Source organism: Macrobrachium nipponense, chromosome 1 (genome assembly GCF_015104395.2).
Source record: "Macrobrachium nipponense isolate FS-2020 chromosome 1, ASM1510439v2, whole genome shotgun sequence".
Classification (NCBI taxonomy): domain Eukaryota; kingdom Metazoa; phylum Arthropoda; class Malacostraca; order Decapoda; family Palaemonidae; genus Macrobrachium; species Macrobrachium nipponense.
Window position 1 is genome coordinate 1,411,281 of NC_087200.1, and position 21,190 is coordinate 1,432,470.

Genomic DNA, 21,190 nt, shown 5'->3' on the forward strand with positions numbered 1-21,190 from the left:
GTTGAATTAATAAGTGAAGAATGGACTTCTCTGGTCTCTGGTTTCTTGCATGACCAGAGAAAGGAATTGCTTCTTGGTTGGATTTTGGTTGTATGTAAACAATATGACATTATGCATGCGCATAACCACTTCTTTGTGCAGTTTTGACGCAGTAGGAAAACTGGGTATTAGCTTTTTCTGAAGATAAGAGAAAGTCCCCTCTTTTCCTGAGTCCATTTATACTGTATCACGTGTCTTAATGTTTATCATTACACTACACATTACCCGGCCATAAGACCAGTTAAGAGAGTTCTTTGACATTAATCTGGTCACCATGGAGCTCTGGATAGACTATGGAAAGGTTACTCCTTTGAGAACGTGACAGTGACTACATTATCAAAAGTCTTGTTTTATCCCTTCCATATGAAGAAAATTTGCTTGACTTACTATAAAAAAATACTTTTATGGTAGGAAAAGAGTAGGAATGAATTTCAGGGTTTTCTTAATTTTTACTTCCTGTAGGCCTATTGAAGTCAGGGTTAAGGTGTTTCTTTTTTGTGTCTAATATTTGTAATACATATTCTACTATCTGTAGCTGTGATGACATGTTGTCCTCTTTCTCTCGCCTACTATGTATTCCTGCTGATCACTTGGATTTAATATTTATACGTAACAGGTCAGGGTAAACTTGAGTATGCCCAGAAAATAGGATGAAATGAAGAGAACATTTGGAAAGATTTGTTCCATCATGGACACCTGAGATTGAAGCTAGTACCAAAACTTTGACTAAAAGTGACATCTAATATTTTTCAATTAATTTGCATGTCTAGACAAGTATTTTAATACCAGGTTCCATATGTTACCAGGTATGAATAGTTTTTTGTTCTGTGGTCCCTTAAGTCCTGTGTGGGATAACTTCTTGTATTAAAGTGATGAAAAGCTCTAATAAGGCAGTGGTTTGTATTTCACTTTTGTTTTAAATGTTTTCTGGTTATGCAATAAGCAACACTTCTTGTGAGTGCATTTAGTTAGTGTTGACAGAATGATGGGTTTAATAGAAAGAAGCTTCAAGAATTTTCAAAATCTCTGCTATAGTGCAGAAAAAGGTATTACATACTTAGAACCTATTTTTCTCTTAAAATCTCATTTTCTGCAAGAGATAATAATACATGCTGTTATATTTTTATGATTTAATAGATGTTCAGAATTTTTATTGCTGCAGGTTAGTTAATGAGATCAAATAATTTGTTGTATTATTCAGCAGTCAGATCTACTGAATGTCAAACTATCATGTTAATTACAGAGCTCTTTTGATGCGGTGTTCATGAGGAGCATTTGTATAGGACATTATAATCATATATGTATTTGCACGTTAGCATACAACTTGCACACAACAATGCTGTCTTGTTTTCAGTAGTCAAATGTGCAGCTTCTGAAAGTAAGCAGGTTAATTGATGAGATCAAATTATGTTTAGATTATTTATTAGTCAAATGTACAGATTGTCATATGCAGGTTAGTGACAACACTTTTTGATTGAATCTCTATGGAAAATGTGAAAACTAGGACATAATACATAGTTAACAGTGCACATTACAACCTGTACTTTGCAGTGTCATTTTTAATGTTTAATGTTTTACATGTGTTCCAGCTCTCAATAGATAAAAGTGAACTACAAGATGCACGGTGGTTTTCTAGGAAAGAAATTGGCTCAGCACTACAAAGGATTGATCGAAACCCTCTCTTACGGCTTCGAGGCAATCCTTCAGGGGAACTCTTTATTCCACCACCTGGAGCAATTGCTTATCATCTCATTTCCCATTGGATGAAAGGCACTCCAATTAAAGATATATATCAACAAATATATTAGGTTAAACTTTCCGAATCTAAAGCTTCGTTTTGAAAATTCAATAGAATTAGTCCAGTTTGACATGGGAATTTTACCTATATTATTTCCAGCACACTGTACTTAATGTTACCATGGAAATTTTCTGTAAAACTATAAAAGGGGTATATTCTTCTACTTTATTTTCCTCATTCTCTTCCTTAACTTTATTCACTTTTATTCCCTGTCTCCTTTTATTACCTGAATGTCCTCTGACACAGATGCACATACAGATGTCATTTTTTCTATACAGTAATTTTTTTGCATTAAACAAGCTAGTAGCAGACAAGACCAGGATATTAGCAAAATTCCTCCTCTTCATATTTCTTTGTATTTATTCTTTGTATATAGTACATGAATTTTACAAAACATAAATTTCCTTTTATAGCACTCTTTTATCTTATGGAAAATTGCAAGCAATTGACAACATATTAAGAAGTAATGTACATTTGAAGTATTTCACATTGAAAGGCGACAAATGCCAAAGGCAAAATTTGCCAAATTGTCTTCATGGTATGGTGATATTGCAATGTTTTAAATTTTTTTAACATTAATGGAATCATTTCTTTATGTAGTGTTGTGGTTTTGGGCTATATTTTATAATAGTAAAAAAAAGCTAAATGTGGAAAAATGTCTATATGTATTTGTATGTCAAGAGTGCCATGACTGTTTCAGAGATGCTCATAAAACTTTTGTTTGAGGTGCATTTCACAAAATTTTTGACAAAAAGTTTCCATATAAACCCATTAATCACAATTAGCCCTATTCCTTGTGAAATGGACCCAACTACAGCAACTTGAGTTGGAAGAAGACAAGTCCTACTGTGCATGACCAGCTCATGATGAGTGTCTTGTTATATCTTGAAGCCAACCCCCATCTGGAAGATTAAGGAGAAGGGAGGAGGGCACTTAAGATTATGACTAATGGATTTTGCACAAAAATTAGTTATATGAAACCCACTGAATCTTAATGAGCCTGAATCACATTTCAGGAAGGGTGAAGCATCAGAGACTCTGAAGAAGACCTAGATGTAAGGAGTCCATTTGCTGTAGATGAAGGGCAGTGGAGACAGCAGCAATCTTTGAATTTTTTATAATCTTGTAAGCAATGTATGTAGTAGAAGCTGTAACCACAGGTAATACATGTGCTAAGCACCTGAGGTATAAAGGGAAGTGCATCAAGAGAAGACATCTTAAGAAATGAAGTCTAAGAGGAGGAGGATGGTTGACTAAAATTTCAGGACATGATCTACTATATGAAAAATAAACACATTCCATGCCACAATCATAGACAAAATGTTGCAAAGGCAACTTTTTAAGACTAAAGAACTGCTCTAAGGATAGCAAAGAGAAGAATGTTCTTTGGAGATAAAATCCTACAGGAACCAAGGAACAGAGTGACAGAGAACTCAATTATACTTCTTGCCAACCACAAATTTTGTTGAGTGCCAAAGTATGGAGGGAGCAGAACTACTATCCACATGACAACTGCTGCTGTGACCTCTGGGTTGCTACCCTTCCAAATGTTATGCCTAATACCTAGTATTAGAAAAGCTGCAGAGACTTGAGCACGATTGTACAACCAACGGAAGAGGCTGCTCTATAGCACTCTTTCAAGCAAGATGAAATTATATCTGTGAATGGTGAGAACAGAAAAATAACACTGCTGCTGTGGCAAAAAAAGTGGGATGGGTGGGGGAGAAGGAAGTCATTTGGGCCTAATACTGGGAATTTCCAAGCCTGTCTGTACCACCTGAGCAGGAAGAGCATGAATGAATATACTTAAACCTTCCACAGACTGGAGCATAACCAAAAAAGTCCAATCTGTCGTGTTTTAGCTGTGAGGAACAGAACCAAGGGAGCCTGACCAATTAGGATATAATGAACAGACCCAGCCAAGTCCCCCTCATTCATCATCAAGCAAAAAAACTCAGTTGCTGACAAGCAAAGAAACTGTTCTTGTCCTTCCTGAAGGTCATAAAGGTGAGAAGCTAGGAGTATCAGAAGCATGGAAAGTCATTATTAGTGGAGCTTCTTCAACAGCTATTGTGGGAATGATGTTAATAAGAATCAGAAGAACATTGGTGGGATCCTCATAAGGTGAAAACCCAAGAGCTGTCCCCAGCATGAAGTGAACTGCGTGGAGAACCTGCTTTAGTTGATTGCAAGTATCTCCTTTCTCGGGGCGAATAAAGAAAACAAATAACCCTCTAGAAAGCCTCTGAAGGTGAAAGGACTTTATTCTAAACATGGGTCACCACTGATATGGCATGAGCCCACATCATCTCTTGCGCTGAGGGGATTGGTTTGAACTTCATCAAGTAGCACTATATGTTGAAAGGCTATCATAGAGACAGAAAAAACACTGTATCCCCCTTTAAAGTCCCTTGAAACTGAGATCTGCACAACAGACTAGTACCCATGCAGAGACGGATTCAGAGAGCTATGTCAGAATACACAAGCAAAGTTCGTGTGACGACCTGAGGGGCAGCATGCAGACTGTAGCCAATTAAAGTAAAATCCTGTCAAAGAAGCAATGAGATGTCATCAAGAGCTTGAGAACAGGACAAGCAAGCATGATTCTTGTAGGCTTAATGTAGCAAAGAAGCTCCAATATCCTTACATCTCCAAGAAACCCGATGCATCCCTTAATGGACATCTTAAACAAGGTACAAAACTGATGAAACCTTCTACAGAGCTTGAGGTTTGAACTACGATGATCTGAAAGAAAACTTCAAGAAATTTATCAAAGGTTCCAGTATCAGGTGGCATCACCTTTACTAGATAGAAGAGATACAAAGGTCATCAACTTGGATAGTGGGTTAGAACCGATGTAGAGGACTGTCTTGAAGAAACTAAAAAGCAAGATGAGCATTCTACTGTGGTGATTGGTATCATCAAAAGGATTTCTCTCCACTCAGAGTTCCTGTTCGGTAGACAAGATCTTCTGGATATTTGTCAGAACAGAGTAAGTTCTTTCTGTTGATACTGGCGAGGGCCTACAGGGCTGACTTGTAATTGGTTCTCTGAAGGATGTGGACATCACTTTTCCCTGAGGATTCTCAATGTGGTATAAGAGCTTTGAGTGGTTTCATTCGCCTAGGAAACTCAGACCTCCAATGTGGGACCTTACTTGGGTACTGAGCAGTCTCACTCAAGCTCCTTTGAGCGCACGTATCAATCATCTTACAGGAAACTGACTTTGGAAACAGTTTTCCTGCTGACTTTGGCTTCCTTGGAAGAGTTTGAGAGCTACAGGATCAAACTTATGACGTAGTCTCAATGGGTTGAGATCAGTAGCTTTCAAATTTGCCCCAGGAATTGTGGCTAAGACCCAGATTCCCAGGGTTCACAATGACAGCTTTGCATCCTTTTCTGTTCCTTATGGTGTGGAGTTTATCAGTAACCTTCAAGAGTTTCTGTTTTGACCCGTCAAAGCACTGCGGGTCTCGTCACTTAGAGCTTAGGTGTCATAGACTTTTAACCCTTAAACGCCGAAGCGGTAAAAAAAAATGTCTCCTGTGTGCTGGAGGTGTTTCAGAGTGAGAGCGGAAGCGGAAAAAATATTTTTTTCAAAAAATCACAGCGCGCTTAGTTTTCAAGATTAAGAGTTCATTTTAGGCTCCTTTTTTTGTCATTGCCTGAAGTTTAGTATGCAACCATCAGAAATGAAAACAATTATCATTATCATATATAAATAATGCGATATATGATAGCGCAAAAACAAAATTTCATATATAATTGTATTCAAATCGCGCTGTGCGCGAAACGGTTAAAGGTAACAAGTTACTTTTTTTTTCGTTGTAATGTACACTAAATTTTGATCATTTTGGTATATAACACATTGTAAAATGATAAAAGCAACACAGAGAAAATATTATCACAATATAATGCATGAATTCGTAACGTGCGGACGTAAACAAATATTTTTTTCAAAAATTCACCATAAATCTAAATATTGTCCTAGAGACTTCCAATTTACTTCAAAATGAAGACAAATGATTGAATATTACTATACTATAAGAATATTAGCTTACAAATGCAGTTTTTGACCATATCTGACGAGTTAAAGTTGACCGAATGTCGAATTTTTTTAAATATATTTTTTTATATGCAATTATTTCGGTAATAAGAAAAGCTACAACCTTCAAATATTTTTCGTTTTATTCTACATGAAATTGCGCACATTTTCATATATAAAACTCTATGAAATGCCTAATATGAAATGGAGCAAATATTCCGAGAATGGGACGTACGGATTTCGGAGATTTGTGGCGGAGAATCCGTGCGCGGAGGGAAGGAAAGTTTTTTTTTTTAAATTCACCATAAATCTAAATATTGTGCTAGAGACTTCGAATTTGTTTCAAGATGAAGATAAATGACTGAATATTACTAGAATGTAAGAGTTTTAGCTTACAATTGCGTTTTTCGACCATTTCAGTAGAGTCAAAGTTGACCGAACGTGGGTTTTTTTCTATTTATCGTGATTTATATGCAAATATTTCAAAAATGAGAAAAGTTACAACCTTCAATTATTTTTTTTTGTATTCTACATGAAATTGCGCACATTTTCATATATAAAACTTTATGTAACGGCTAATTTAAAATGGTGCAAACATTACCACAATTGCACGTATGATTTTTTCGGAAGAGTTACCGCGAGGACGTAAAGAAAATGTTATTTTCTTCATAAATTCACCATAAATTGAAATATTGTGCTAGAGACTTCCAATTTGTTGCAAATTGAAGGTAAATGCTTGAATATTACTAGAATATAAGCATTTTAGCTTACAATTGCGTTTTTCGACCATTTCGGTAGAGTCAAAGTTGACCGAAGGTTGAAAATTTGTCATATCATTTTTTATATGAAAATATTTCAAAATTGATAAAAGCTACAACCATGGGTTGTTTTAGTTGTATTGTGCATGAAATTGCGCACATTTTCTTATATAAAACTTTATGGAACGGCTAATTTAAAATGGTGCAAACATTACCACAATCGCATGTATGATTTTTTTCAGAAGAGTTACCGCACGGACGTAAGGAAAAAGTTTTTTCATAAATTCACCATAAATCGAAATATTGTGCTAGAGACTTCCAATTAGTTGCAAAATTAAGGTAAATGATTAAATATTACTAAAATATAAGAGTTTTAGCTTACAATTGCGTTTTTCGACCATTTCGGTAGAGTCAAATTTGACCGAAGGTTGAAATTTTGGCACTTATCGTTATTTATATGAAAATATCTCATAACTGATAAAAGCTACAATCATAAGTATTTTATTGTTGTATTTACATAAAAATGTGCACATTTTCATATATAATCCATGTAACGGCTAATTTAAAATGGTACAAAAATTATGTCAAAGTGACAAAATAATTTCCGAGATGTGTCACAGATACTTTTTAGTGCGGCAAGAAAGAAATTCGCGCTTGCGCGCCTGCGTAACGATTGTAAACAAAACAACACCTTGATCCGTGAACTCCCAGCATCCCCCAAGGCGCGTGATTCAAGAGTTTTCGGCTGGTAGGCCTAAAAGTATTTTTCCGCGAATTTTTAAAAAACTTTTGTGTGTCGACGTAAAATACGTCCAGTCGGCACCCAAGAGACAAAAAATGTAGACGTAAAATACGTCCAGTCGGCGTTTAAGGGTTAAGTTACTGCAAACCAGATCAAGAAACATGTGTCCTAGAATACCATTTAACTACACAAAGTGAATAGGCAAGCCTAATTCTCATCGTCAAGTTCTGTCACCAATTAGGTACATGCAGAAACGCATGGCACCAGAGGATTAGGTTCCTCCCTGGCAATTTGGAAGAACTTATCTGTTCATAGGTTTTTTCTTTGGGTCCAGAGGTGGTTGTTCAACAAGTGTGATTCATCCAGTGCCCCTAGCAGGAAAAGGAGCTGACACACCTGAAGGGATTAGTGTATTGGTTTTGTACCAAATTCAGTTTGCTTCTATATTTTGTTTTTCACTAAATCAACCATACGAGCTCAGCCTCTGACATTTGCAGGTTGCATGGAATACAATACCTCACTTAAGGGGATCAGCTAGCTGAAATATGACATCTTTTAATCTCTTTGTATTTTTCATAGCTAACAAACCATAGGTCCTAACAATAGGATAATCTTCTTGCACCCGCTGAAAACCAGTTAAAAACAATCAAAGATTTTAAGGCTTGGAATCTGTGGCATCTGGCATCTCATACATACATACATGGTGGAAGCTGGTCACCTTCCAGGCATAGAACCCTCTGATGCATCAGCCTTTCTCCCAACCCAGGAAAAGAGGAGTGGCTAAAGGTGGGCAGTAAACGTTAAGACCTCAGGTTTGTTAGCTATGAAAAATACAATTGATTACAAAATTTCTTTGTTCATACGTGGAACAACCCTTCGGTCTTAACGATAGGATAGACATATTTGGAGGGAGGTACAAGTACCCTCAGCTTGTAGTTTAACCCACCTGACCACCGTTCCTAGAAGAACGAATTCTAAAGAAGGGGGTCCTAGCCTGTGAGGTAATAAACAATCTGAGATCTAAAAACTCAGCCAATTGGGTTGAAACACAATGATTTATGACCAGTTTCATTGCATTCCAGGAATATAAAGAAAACTGTGTTTAAGCAACAAACCATGCAAGCCACGGGGGTTTGTCACCACTCCTCACGCCCCTTGCTAGAGAGAGGAGTACTTGCTACTGAATAGCAGATTTGTCAATTGTATAGTAACAATACAAAACCACCACCAGTATGACCACCCGACGCACCTGTATCAGACCAGTTCCAGCATATGACGTGTCTATTCTTCGACCCGCCCATGAGAGAGAGAGAGAGAGAGCGCCAATGCCCTCATTCTCTCTTCCACACAATCATCTTTAGGTAAGATACAAACTGTCCTGTCAAGGGCACTGGGTGAATTACACTTGTTAGGCTGCCACCACCGGACCCAAGGAAAGTGGCCAAGGACCTGTGGGTAACGTTCTTTAAGTAAAAGAAAAGTGAACGTGGATTGACATAGCCAAGAACCAGTGCTCAAAATTCAATGAACAGACAAGTCCTTAAATGCAGAGAGGAACTGATACCTCTGATGTCATGTGCACTAGCCTGCACAGACTTAGTGACTGAACTAGTATGTGAAGAATAAGCCTGTTTAATTGTCTCGTGTAACTAGAATGTAATCCTGTCCTTGGACACTTCCCTTCTGGACCGACCTGTGCTAACAAAAAGTCTACAGCACCTAGGTCTTAGGTGATGAGTCCCTTTTAGATAGCATTGTAGTGCTCTGACAGGACAAAGAAAGAGCACTTGTGGATCTTTGTCCACAAAGTCATTTAGTGAGGGAATAGAAAACGAGGCAAATATGTCGTCATTCACCGAGAGATTCTGGGTCTTACCCGTGAATTCCAGGACAAATTTGAAGGCCACAGACCCTAACCCCTGGTGTATTTAACATCATAACTTAGGTCATAAAGCTCCCAGCTCTCTTCAAAGAAGCTAAAGCTAACAAGAAAACTGACTTTGGAGTAAGATCCCTTTCTGATAATCAATGTAGGAGCTTGAATGGAGCTTGAATAACTCCTCAGGACAAGAGAAAGATCTCATGCAGGAAGCTTGAGTTCTATTGGTGAACAGGACTGTTCAAAACTCCTGAACAATGAGATTTCCCGGGACGAAGAGATGTCAATGCCTTTCAGGTGCAAAACCAAGCCCAAGGCTGCTCTGTAGCCTCTAAAAGCTGAAATGGAGAGACCTTTCCAACCCTGAGGAATATCAGGAAATCCACTATTCGCTGAACAGAAGCTCTGAGTGGAGAGAAACCCTGTTGACACCAGTCACAATAGACTGCCCATTTTCCCTGGTAAACTGCCGACGAAGATTTCCTGAGATAGCCAGACATCTGGCCCACACCCTTTCGAGATAAACTTCTCGCTCAGAGGAGATACTTGATAGTCTTCAGCCGTGAAGAGACAGGGACTCTATTGACTGGTTAACTTTTTCACACAAGGTTGGCAAAGGAGCTGTTGCCATGGGGGAATTTCTCTTGGAACTTCTGACATAAGAGACAGGAGGTCCAGAACCACTCTGTTTTAAGGCCACAGAGGTGCCACCAGTCTTCCTGAGATTTTGAGAACTAATTACTCTCTTCAGAACTTAATGGATCAGGCAGAACGTAGGGAAGGCATACACCTCAAGATTGTCCCAAGGGTGCTGGAAGGCATACTCTTCTAGAGCAAGAGGATCCGGGACCACTGAACAGTAAACCTCCAGCTTCCTGTTGAAGCATAGGCCTTCCCCAAACATGAAAAAGGCTGTCCATCACGTCCTGATGCAGAAACCTCCCCATGCCCAGGATTTGGTTCTGACGACTCAGGTTGTCAGCCACCACATTCCTCTTGCCTGGAAATGTACCTGGTGGAGAGCTCCACCGAGTTGTTTATTGCCCACTGGTGCATGTCAACTGTCAACGAATGAAGTTGATGAGACACCAGGCCCCCCTTCTTGTTCACATAAGTGACAACTGTGGTGTTGTCAGACATCTGTATGACGGAACGACCCTCTACCCTCTCCCGGAACTCCCACAGACCTTGGAAAGCTGCTTTCAACTCCAAAATGTTGATGTGAAGCAGCTTGTCCTCTGCACTCCAAACACCTGAGGCAAGGAGATCTTCCAGATGAGCACCTCAACCATTTAATGGAGTAAGTCTGGAGGGGGTGAATGCAGAGGGACCTCCACCACAAGATTTTGGTTGTCCAACTACCAACAAAGGTCTTTTCTCACCACTCTCCCGGGGACCAGAATTCTTTCAGTATTTAATGTAGAGAACGAAGGTGAATGCGACCATGAGGGACCAGCTTCTCCAGAGAAGACAAAATCCCCAGAAGGACCTGCCACTGGTGAGCTGGCTGTTCGATCTGTGACAGGAATAAACTTGCCATCGACCTGAACTTCTCCAACCTCTGATCCAATGGAAAAACCCTTGATGCCACCGTATCTATATCCATATCCAGATAGAGAGCTCTCTGGCTGGAACCAGATAGGACTTCTCCAGGTTTACTACTATGCCTAGCTCCTGACAAAATTGAAGACAGCAATCCCTGTCTTGAAGTAATTACTCCCTGGAGCTTGCTAAGACCAGCCAGTCATTAAGGTATCTCAACAGGCAAATCCCTTGAGCATGAACCCACATCGAGACTTGGGCAAAGACCCTTGTGAACACCTGAGGGGCCATAGTTAGCCTGAAGCAAAGGACTTTGAACTGGAAGACTTGCTCACCCAGGCTTAAGAGAAGGAACTTCCTGGATGAAGGGTGGACTGGAATCTGAAAGTACAAGTCAACGGACAGCAAGAAGTCGTCGTCTCTTATTGCTGCCAGAACTGTCTGGGCATCTCCATCCCGAACCTTGTCTTCCTTACAAAGCAATTCATTGTAGAAAGGCCTATCACTGGTCTCCAGTAACTGTAGCCTTTGGAACCAAAAAATCTGACTGTAAAACTCCAGTGAAGGATGATGCACTTCTTCCACTGCACCCTTGTCCAGCATCATCAACACCACCTCACACCTTCTACCCCTTCCTCTAGTTCCCCTCCCAACCTTGTAGGGGTGAGATTGAAAGGGATGCTGCTACTATCTTGACTTTGACCAAGAAGCAGACTGAGAAGTTCTTTACAGAAGTCAAACGCCTGGACGACATGACAGGAGGAGTCTGGTCTGCTGTTGGGGAGGGGGGGGAGGAGAAAGAGAATTAGCCTCTGATTTAGATACTGCCTGATGCACTAGCCTATCTTTGGTATCTGATCATCGCCGGTCGATTGCATCTTCTAAAAGAGTTCTTGGGAAAGGAAGTTATGACTCAGAGGGTGGTCACTGACCACTTGTGCATCTTCACCACCATGTCACACAATTCTGGTGGTATTGTCCCTCCTTGTTTGTTTATGTAGGCCATTACTGTGGTGTTGTCACTCATGACGACTGCTTAGAGGTCCGCTAGGTGGTGCTGGAAGTGTTGAACGACCAACGAGACTGCCTTCATCTCTCTAAGGTTGATGTGCTCCCATCTCTCTCTAGGCCTCCCCTACATCCCTGAATCGCTCTACTCAGGTGCACATCTTAGCCCCTTTTGAGGGCTAGAATACTAGTATCTTGAAGTGTGCCTTGTTCTGTATACCCCATGCAAGTGGTTGGTTGGGTCACTCCACCACACTAGGTCCTCCTTTACTTTCATCATCATCCTATACACAAGGATGGGTCCTAATCCAGCTGGTGCCAGGTCTCCTTCATCTGCCACAAACGGGAACAAATGTGGAATTGCCCCTGGGGACTAACTTTTCAAGGAAAACCAGATGACCCAGGAGGACCTGCCACTGCCTCTCTGGTTGGAGGGCTTCTATGAGGAAAATGACAAAGATCCTAAGAAAGTTGGAAGCCCTCTCCTGTGACAGGTAGGCTCCCACTGCCACCATGTCAATCTGCATCCCCAGATACTTGATCTTCTATTGGAGGAAGGGTAGGACTTTGGTTGACCACCACTCCTAGCTCTTGGCACAGTGCCAGGCTCTTGTCCCTGTGACCAGCCAGTTAAGGTAATGTCTTAACCATATGCCTGAGTGTGCCCAGGAGGACATGAGTTGAAACGCTTTTGTGAAAACTTGTGGTGTCATCACCAGGCTGAACCAGAAAGCCCTGGATTGGTAGGTTACTCCCCTGGAAAGCAATGATACTTCCTAGGGGTCAGGTGGATTGGTATTTGGAGGTTGATGTCCTACAGATTCATTAAGACCATGAAGTCTCCTCTGATTAATGCCAAGACTGACTGAGGAGTCTCAGTTGAAAACAAAGTTTGCTGAAGGAGCCAGTCCAGATCAGTAAATCTGCCACAGACCTTTTCCACCAACAGGAGTTGGCTTTAGAATCCTGGATAGTTGTTCTTCACTGCTTCTTCTACAACATGGAACCGAGACAGAGGTGGTTTCATTGGGTCGAAAGGTAGTCTGCATGTCTGCTTGAGGACCAACCCTGTCCACTCCTCTGCCCTGTAAGTGCTGCCATGACTGTTTTGTTTGCTTGTGTAACATCAGCTGGGAGGAGGGATATCTGCCTGATGTGAGTTGAAGGCCTACTCCCCATACCCCTGGCCATCTGTGGCAGTTTCAGAGATGAAGCATAAAAGAATTAGTTGGGGGGGGGGGGGGGGGGGGGGGGGGGGGGGGGGAGTCCACAAGGCAGCTGTTCCACAGGCTTTAACCAGCTCCCCTGGGAAATCTGGTTGTATATCACTGACAGGAAGAACTTCCTCCTCTTGAGGATGACGTTGGCCTAGATATGGCCCACCTGCTACATGATGTAGGACAGCACCATTGCAGAAAGTCCCCAGAAGCTCTTGACGTCTGGCTACCCTGCCAATATAAGCTCTCAGGCCCTGCTACTTAACCTGCTGAGCAGAATGTTATCTCCCAGTCTGTAGATGGCAGGGGCCAAGGTCTTGTGGATATTGAAAAGCCCCTCTGACTAGTAATATTTTGCCTGACAAGGTAAAAGGGGTGGCAACAGTTTCTCTGACCAGGCGGTTGCCGGAGCGCCTTCTGCACTTGCCACAAGGTTGTTGAGCTTCAATATGAAGCTGTACACTAGAGGGGACCAAGGCAACCAGAATGACTGCTTTACCTCCAGCAATGGCCTTTGCCATTAAGTAGGAAAGCCATTAAGGGTCCTGTAGGGCAAAAGCATGAGGGTCTGACAGGCCTAGGTACAGCCTAATCTGAGTGACAAACTTGATGAAGCCCTTCTCCTCCAAGGGGGCCTCCATCATTGTCAGCTCTTTTTGTCTCTTCTTTTGCTTCGTCCCGCTCTATTTCAGATGATCTCTTCTCTATACTCATTGAAGCTGATCCAGCACCGGATACCACTATCTGGGCAGGAACTGGCAACACTTTTGTTGCCTTAACTGCTCAAGTCCCTCAGATGGGAACTCAGTGGGACTGGAGGAGGGGACCCCTGTGGATGTCTCTTGCTGGCACTGAAGGGGGGTATGTGGCAGTGTAGGTGACAATCTTGTCTGGGATGCAGCATGGCTGCGCCACTCTCAGTAGTATCTGGCATTCCTCTCCAATCTGTTACTTGAACTCCTGTCTCTCAGCCAGTTCCTTGAGTGGGAATGGCTACATCAGCTGTCCAAGCACCTCATTAACCTATTGTGGTGCACATGACTATTACTTCTGGCAAAGGATTGGTGTCATCTCCAAAGCGTGCTCTATCTTGTTGATTTGCTCCTCCTTGATGATGTGCTCTGTCTCCCCACTGCTAAGATGCAGTACGATCTGTTGCTCTTGGAGGAAGATGTATATCTCTGATGCTGTCCTGATGGGGGAGAGATGCAGAGGACAAATGACAAAGCTGTGGCCTGCCATGGAGGGTCAGTGTCCCTTCGCCCTACTATCTGATGCTGCCCCCAAATGGCCTCTCTCCAGTCTGATTCTTCAAAGGAGGGGAAGAGGGGTCAGTGGAATTGGATTTGGGGCATTTTTTGCCAGTGGTAGACCTTCTCCATGTTCTCACTTAATGCTGAAGATGGCTGAAAAGGGAGACTAGAAGCAGACCTTTTCTTCCCCTGCCAACATCAGCTGGAGGACAATGACAGGGGGCTGGGGAAGTTCATGTGAAACAGCCATCTGTCTAGTCTGGCCCTTCAGATCAGATGTTGTTTACATGGTATGGTTGTGGGGATACTTCGAATGGCATCAAATACCCGACCCTGAGAACATCCACCACCCACTGTTCTGCTCCCAGGTCCTGCCACACCTTCCAGTGATTTGCCAGGCAACCCCCCACTGGTGTGGTTGAGTGATGAGAGGCGCCCATCCTATCGTTTTGAGCCTCTCCCTCTTCCACTAATCCCCCTTCCTCTGTTATTTCTATTGTGAAAGGGCCGATGAGCTAACTTCTTTGGGGAAGAGGGTCTTGTTGTTCTAATAGGGATGTTATGCCTCACTGGCTTCTTTCGAGGTATTTGCTGCGGCCTTACCTCCATAGGGTTAGCTTGACTGTTAGAAGTTTTTCTAACTGCCTGCTGTACCAATCTATCGTTAGTGTCCATCCTTCTTCTATCTATAGCCTCTTCCAGTATGGCCTCTGGCAATTGCGACTCTAAGATATCCCCATTCCTCATGCTAACAGTGAATCCAAATCAACAGTGCAGCTTAGTCTAGCCAAAGTTGCATCCCTCCTCATTAACAGGATATTTCCCCAAACATTGGCACTTAAATTTGTCAAGTACGCAATTGCTTTGGCACCTGATTGTAGTAATCTAATGAACACTGATTCATCCACTACTTTTCTTGTCACTTCTGAGGATGCAATCTTCGCCACTGCTGTTGACCAAAGATCCAGCCAGGAAGCAGTCTGAAAGACAGAAGAAGCTGTTGCTTCTAACGTAGCAGCCTCTTGGCAAGTCATCGAAGGGCATTCCATTTTAACTTGATCTAAGGTTAATCCAGGCCTTAACCCTTACCACATTTGGGTTAATTTGTCTAGATAGCAAAGGAACCGTCGGTGTCGTATAATATTTCCTGTTTCATCATTGGAGGAGGGATAAACTTAAACGATCTATTTGATCTTAAGGAATTATCCCTTCCTGCAATCTGTGCGTTTATGTGTTGTAAAACGGACTCCGCATGACAAACAAGGCAATTCATACGACACCTTGGTATCCTTTTGCAACCCAAACGCCATGTCAATCCCCGGAGGAAGCATACTGGCATTGTAGTCTTTCTAAGACACTTTGTAGTCTCTACTGGCAACTCCGCGTCAGCCACTAGCCCAGCGACCGTCAACTCACTCGCTTGTTCGGACTTGTAAACAGCTTCATCCGCTAGCTTTGAGCTTACCAGCCACTGACTTCTTGCCTTTCTTGCTGACTGGGATGTGACAGTCCTGGCCCGAAGATGAAGAAGAATTCACTCTTCTCCTCTTGGCCTGAGGATCAGTCACGAAATCCCGTATCCTCCAATGCTTGACTGGTACACACCGTAACGTCAACGAGCTCAGTGATGACGCTGAGCTAGAGGAAGAAGATGAAGAAGATGATGAATCACGCCTTTTCTTTTTGTTTTTCTTAAATTAATTTTCTTCTCTAGATCCTGTAATGTCTTCATTACAGTGTGTACCACCGAGTCAGAAAGCGTATTTGGGTCCGGAGGCAGCGAAGTAGACCGAGAAGCAGTAGGCTGTGACGTCATCGCGTCTGCCATGTCGGCTGTGACATCACCAATCTTGTAGGGAGAGACTGGGCGGCTGCTGTTGGCATCCCTGCGTTTGTAGCAAAACTGCCTCCAACGTTCTGCATCGCTGTAAACGAGGGATGAGGAACATTCAGCGCTGCCGGACTCTGCTGGAATCGTGACGCCATATAATGCGACAGCAAACCTTCCAAGGTTGGTATGCCTGGTAGGCCTAGCGCTGCCCACGTACCTTCCATCCTGTTCGCGTCGGGAGCTGGCACCTGGAACAAAGATGGCGATGCTCTCCCCCCTCCCTGCTGGGAACAATGGAGTGTAAATATTATGCATAAAATTACCCAAAACCCCTCCTGGAGTTTCCGATAACGAACCGCTAGGAGAAACCGAAGGGGTATGGGACAAATCAAAAGCAGGTGGCAAAACATATGGAGCAGTCTGTTGTACTGCTGATACAAAAGAAGCTGGCAACGCTTGGTCATCCATAGATGGCGTTGACTTCTTTCTTTTGTACTTGCCTTTCTTATAACACTTCCTTCACTGTTCCACCGACCAACCGCGACAAACAGAACAAGGATTAGTAATTGTACATACATTTTCTCTGCACCTACTACACGTTGGATGAGGATCCGTCGACATCGAAGCTAGGAATCTTGAACAGGGAAAGCCACTGACACCAGGGCATTTCCTTTGTCTTGTCTTCGAAACGGAAGAAGATCCCGATGGTGAAGCAAAAACCTCCATCTCACCACTTACACACTTTTACAGCTCACCCACACTGAGCACACTCAGAGAAAGAGAATTCACAAGAAAAATGAAAGTGAAATGGATAAAAAGAGAATTCACAAGAAAAATGAAAGTGAAATGGATAAAAACAGGCAAAGTAAACCAGCTTTAAACAGATGGACAGTAAACACGTCCTATCTTAAAGGTGGTAGAAAGATAACTGCTAGGTCACGGGACGCCGAGGGCGTTCTGGGTAATACATGCCCCGTGACCGGGTATAGATGCCAATAGTCCCTGGATCGCACAAGTTTAATTTTAATTCTACCGGTTTCCAGCTTGGCGCTAGTAAATCCTAATGTTAAGACTGAAGGTTTTTTTTGTATCTGAACAAACAGCCAATTCACCAAAAGAGAACCAAATATAGCAGACAATAAAGAATGAATCCTCGAGTTACCAAATCTCAACTAATTGTACACTATAGACTGTATCATTGTAAATTGATGACATCTAAATATTTTAAAGAAAATCAGCAAACATGTACCTTCATTCTTCATTTTCTTATGTGTCTTTGATATGATAACCTTTGCTTGCCAATTCCTCCAGTACTGTTTCATCTTTTCCCTTGGCAACAGTTTCTTCTCTCTTACACCACCTATCTTCTTTCTGTACACTGCCTATGAAGTACGTATCTGTTCTTCAAGGCATGATGAAATTCATATTACATAAATCTGTCTATTACAGGCAGTTCCTGGTTATCGGTGGGGGTTCTGTCCTCAAAGGGGTGCTGATAAGTGAAAACCACCATTAACCGAAACTGATTTATGGTGGCAATAATTCATCAATGGCACTGATAACTGGTGCCATAACTATTATAAGGCGCCAATACATACCCAGAACTGGCTCGTTATGGCACCATAAATCACTAATTTTATGGCACATGAAACCAGATTGCCATTAACCGAGTCCGCTGATAACCAGGGACTGCCTGTATTGGACATTTGTATTTCTGTGCAACACTGTACCTGTTAGACAAATATATTTCCTTGTACAGGCAAGTCCCCAGTCAACGGCAGGGGTTCCGTTCCTGTCCGACGCTGCTAACTGAAAATCAGCAATAACAGCACTAGCAATCGACTTAATAATGCAGTTAACGATATTGGTGCCACTGCTGGCTGTTCCTGGCCGACGCTGCTGACTGAAAATCAGCAATAACAGTACTAGTAACAGACTTAACAACGCAGTTAATTGATATCAGCTCCGCTGTTAACTGGAGATTGGCACCAAAAATCAGTCGACAGTGTCGCTAGAGAAGTGCCGTAAAACCAGATAGCCTTTAACCGATGCCACCGTTTACTGGGGGCTGCCGGTAATGCTACAATTCTTTGGCAGGTGTATTTTCATGTAAAACTACATGGTCCCAAAATGCTTGTGTGCAAATTTTTAAACCTTATGTATGGAAAAATATTTTTTCATGCAAAAATAATTTTTCATATTGTATATGTTCTTCAGTCTTCTTATTGAAGATAATAATGAACTTCTGGTGCACAATACTTACAGTAGAATAGGAGATTGCTTTTAATAAGAAGTCACCAAATCTTAGAAATTCACTTAGTTTCCTAAAATATAAAAAATCTTATTAACACAAATTGTTATTCTCTTTGAGCATGCAAGGAATATGTTGTATAATAAAAATGTTATTGTAGTAGACATTACATAGACTGTTCAATATAAAAGTATTTCAAGAGTTCTCATTGTACATACATCAGTTAATAATTGCATAAAGGCATACATTTAAAAGACTTATGAATGCACACTATGTACAGTGACCCATTTCTGAGCTAGTCATTCTATGTTGACATGACTGAAAATTGTTAATAAATTATTATTTTTTTACTTTTACAGATAATCTAATGTCTACTCTTACAGTCCCCCTAGGTGCAGACAATGAATTGCAATGTAAGAACATTTTTAGTGTCCTGTAAAACAATCTTGTCAACTCAGGTATACAATCTCTTAGGGTAACTTAGTGAAAATTTGTATATTTGTATATAGAACATGATTGATTTCCTTATCTTTAAAGAACATACTGTAATTAAATTTATCATGAAAAATAAAAAAATTACAGTTTTTTAAAATTTCACCCTGAGGTATATTTTGTATTCTTTAAAATTCAGAAAAAAATAAGGAATTTACTTCTCTGAACCAAAAAGACCTTTAGAAAAAAATACAAGAACACAGAAAACCTGGAGTTCTGGGGCACAAACATTGACGAATAAAGGCTGAGAGAGGTCAACCACAACTTTTGTCCAGGTGGTTTAAGAAAAGACTGACGCTGTGGCGTGGGTGTGTGGTCCTTGACCACTCTTCACCCGATATATGCACGCATTGCCAGATCTCGCAAGATTCCTTGCTTTCATCTGCGATTTAACCGTATCCAGCTAGGCACTAGAAATGATCCTATTTGTTAAGACTGAAGGTTTTTTTTACGTATGAACAATTATGAATTTACTTATCCTGAACCCAAAAGACCTTTAGAAAAATTCTCCATATTTACCCATCATTGCACTACTCCTGAATACTTAGTACACCTTTACAACCTTGTTTACTCTGCCAGAATAACTAGAGAGTATGCAAAGGTTTGGCTCTATAAGAAAAAAAAAAATAGATTCGTGAATTTACTATATTTCTCTTTAATAAACAAACCAGAGACCTTTATTATTATTATATTCAGAAAATAAAACCATATTCATAAGGAACAAGCCCAATGACTTGAAAGCCATGTTTCCAACAGAAATGCTGTTCATTTGAAAAAGAATACCAATGTAAGCAAAGTTTCCTGGATCCTTTGGTGGGGAACAAGGCTATCATAACTAGGAAGGGATAGTAAGTGAATTTTCCTTTCCTCTGGTAATGGTGGGGAACCAGGCTATCATAAGTAGGAAGGGTTAGTAAGTAAAGTTTCCTTTCCTCTGGTAACAAGTAATGAAAATGAGTAACACAGGTGGAGAGAGGTAACAGCAATGTTTTACTTCTGCAAGTGCCCCTTGAAGATATACAGAAAATCTCTTGAAACAAGTTGAGGTTATGTTAATGTAATTTTGTATGGGGAGCAAAATTGCACTTCTTGAACTCCTCACCTAAAATCTTCATGCAGGTTGACACCAAGAAAACATCAGTCCTAGACCATTGAAGCAAACTGGTGGAAAAGAGAAGACTTCAGTATCCTAGTGCTAAACAAAACATTGCATCAGTTTGTACTTATGTTATACCCTGGATGAGAACAAAAGTGCCATTAAAATATGAAAACAATCACTAAAACATTAAATTAATCTCTCTCTCCTTAGCACCAACACCATATTAAATCTCCATGGCTGAAAATTCCCTTTACAACGAAAGCATTTAGAAACAACCCAGCACAAATAACAATGTAAAAATGAATATGCCTAAAAACTAAAGTTTACAGGAATAAACAACATACTAAAAAAATTCTAACAAACTCCAGCTATGAACATCCAAACTCAAACTAAGATGATGTGTAGCTGAGTCATTCCCATCTAAAGTTTCTAGGTTCTATCTCTCCACTTCTTGTGGCACATTGCCAAATTACTCCTCTTGTCAATCTTCTTAAACTTCCTCCTCTTTGAAGATGCCAACCTTCTGTGACAATCCCTCCTGGTGGAGCTGTTGCCTGAAGAGGGAGAACTGCTTGAAGGAGAGGAAGAGGAAGAAGACTGTCTAGCTAAGCTCTCCATCATGAGGGGTAGTGCTGCCTCTCATCTGCACCTTGACTGAGCTAACCCCAACCTTCTTTTACTCAAACTTTTGAAAATTGGGAATGGGAAGGCTAGAGTGCTGACAAGGGATTGCAACCTCTTCACCTTAGAGTGATCCACACCTTAATCCTCACTTGTTGCTGTAGGGAGGAGGGTTGGGAGATTCGAATTCCCCCTTTTGCCAACTTCCTGACTGAGGAGGGAAAGGAAGGCCACTAGCATTTACAGAGTCTGCTATGCTGGCTTTTACCTTCACAAAATATTCAGCCACTCAAGCACCATTTTGAACACCTCTTCCTACAGGCCCAAGATCTCTTTGAGGGCAATGGTGAAGGTCTCCCCCACTTTACTCCAGCCACTGATAGAGGAGTGGAGTTGGACAAAGAGAAGGACTCAAAGTTAGTTCCCTTGACTACGTATCCTGTTTCCTCCTAAGTTTTTCAACGAGAGACTCCTGTGAGGTACGCCATTCCTCACACACAACACATATGGAGTCCCTCACACACTCATTTTCCCTGCAGGAAAAGCTCATGGAATGCAAGGTCCACCACTGCTGGGGATATAAACTTATTGAAGGCCTTGTCTTTACCTGTGAAT

The 21,190-nt window shown here is 41.3% G+C and overlaps 1 protein-coding gene across 2 annotated transcripts in view; it reads left to right on the top strand.

Annotated features, from left to right (window-relative positions):
- LOC135219093 (NAD(P)H pyrophosphatase NUDT13, mitochondrial-like) overlaps positions 1-18,960 on the top strand; it is a 261,858-nt gene extending 242,898 nt beyond the window's left edge. For both annotated transcript variants that reach the window (XM_064255528.1, XM_064255529.1), the window contains one exon: positions 1,629-18,960. In XM_064255528.1, coding sequence (XP_064111598.1) covers positions 1,629-1,847 — 219 coding nt within the window. In that variant the 3' untranslated portion in view covers positions 1,848-18,960. The remainder of the gene's footprint in view (positions 1-1,628) is intronic.
- Positions 18,961-21,190: the final 2,230 nt, after the last annotated feature.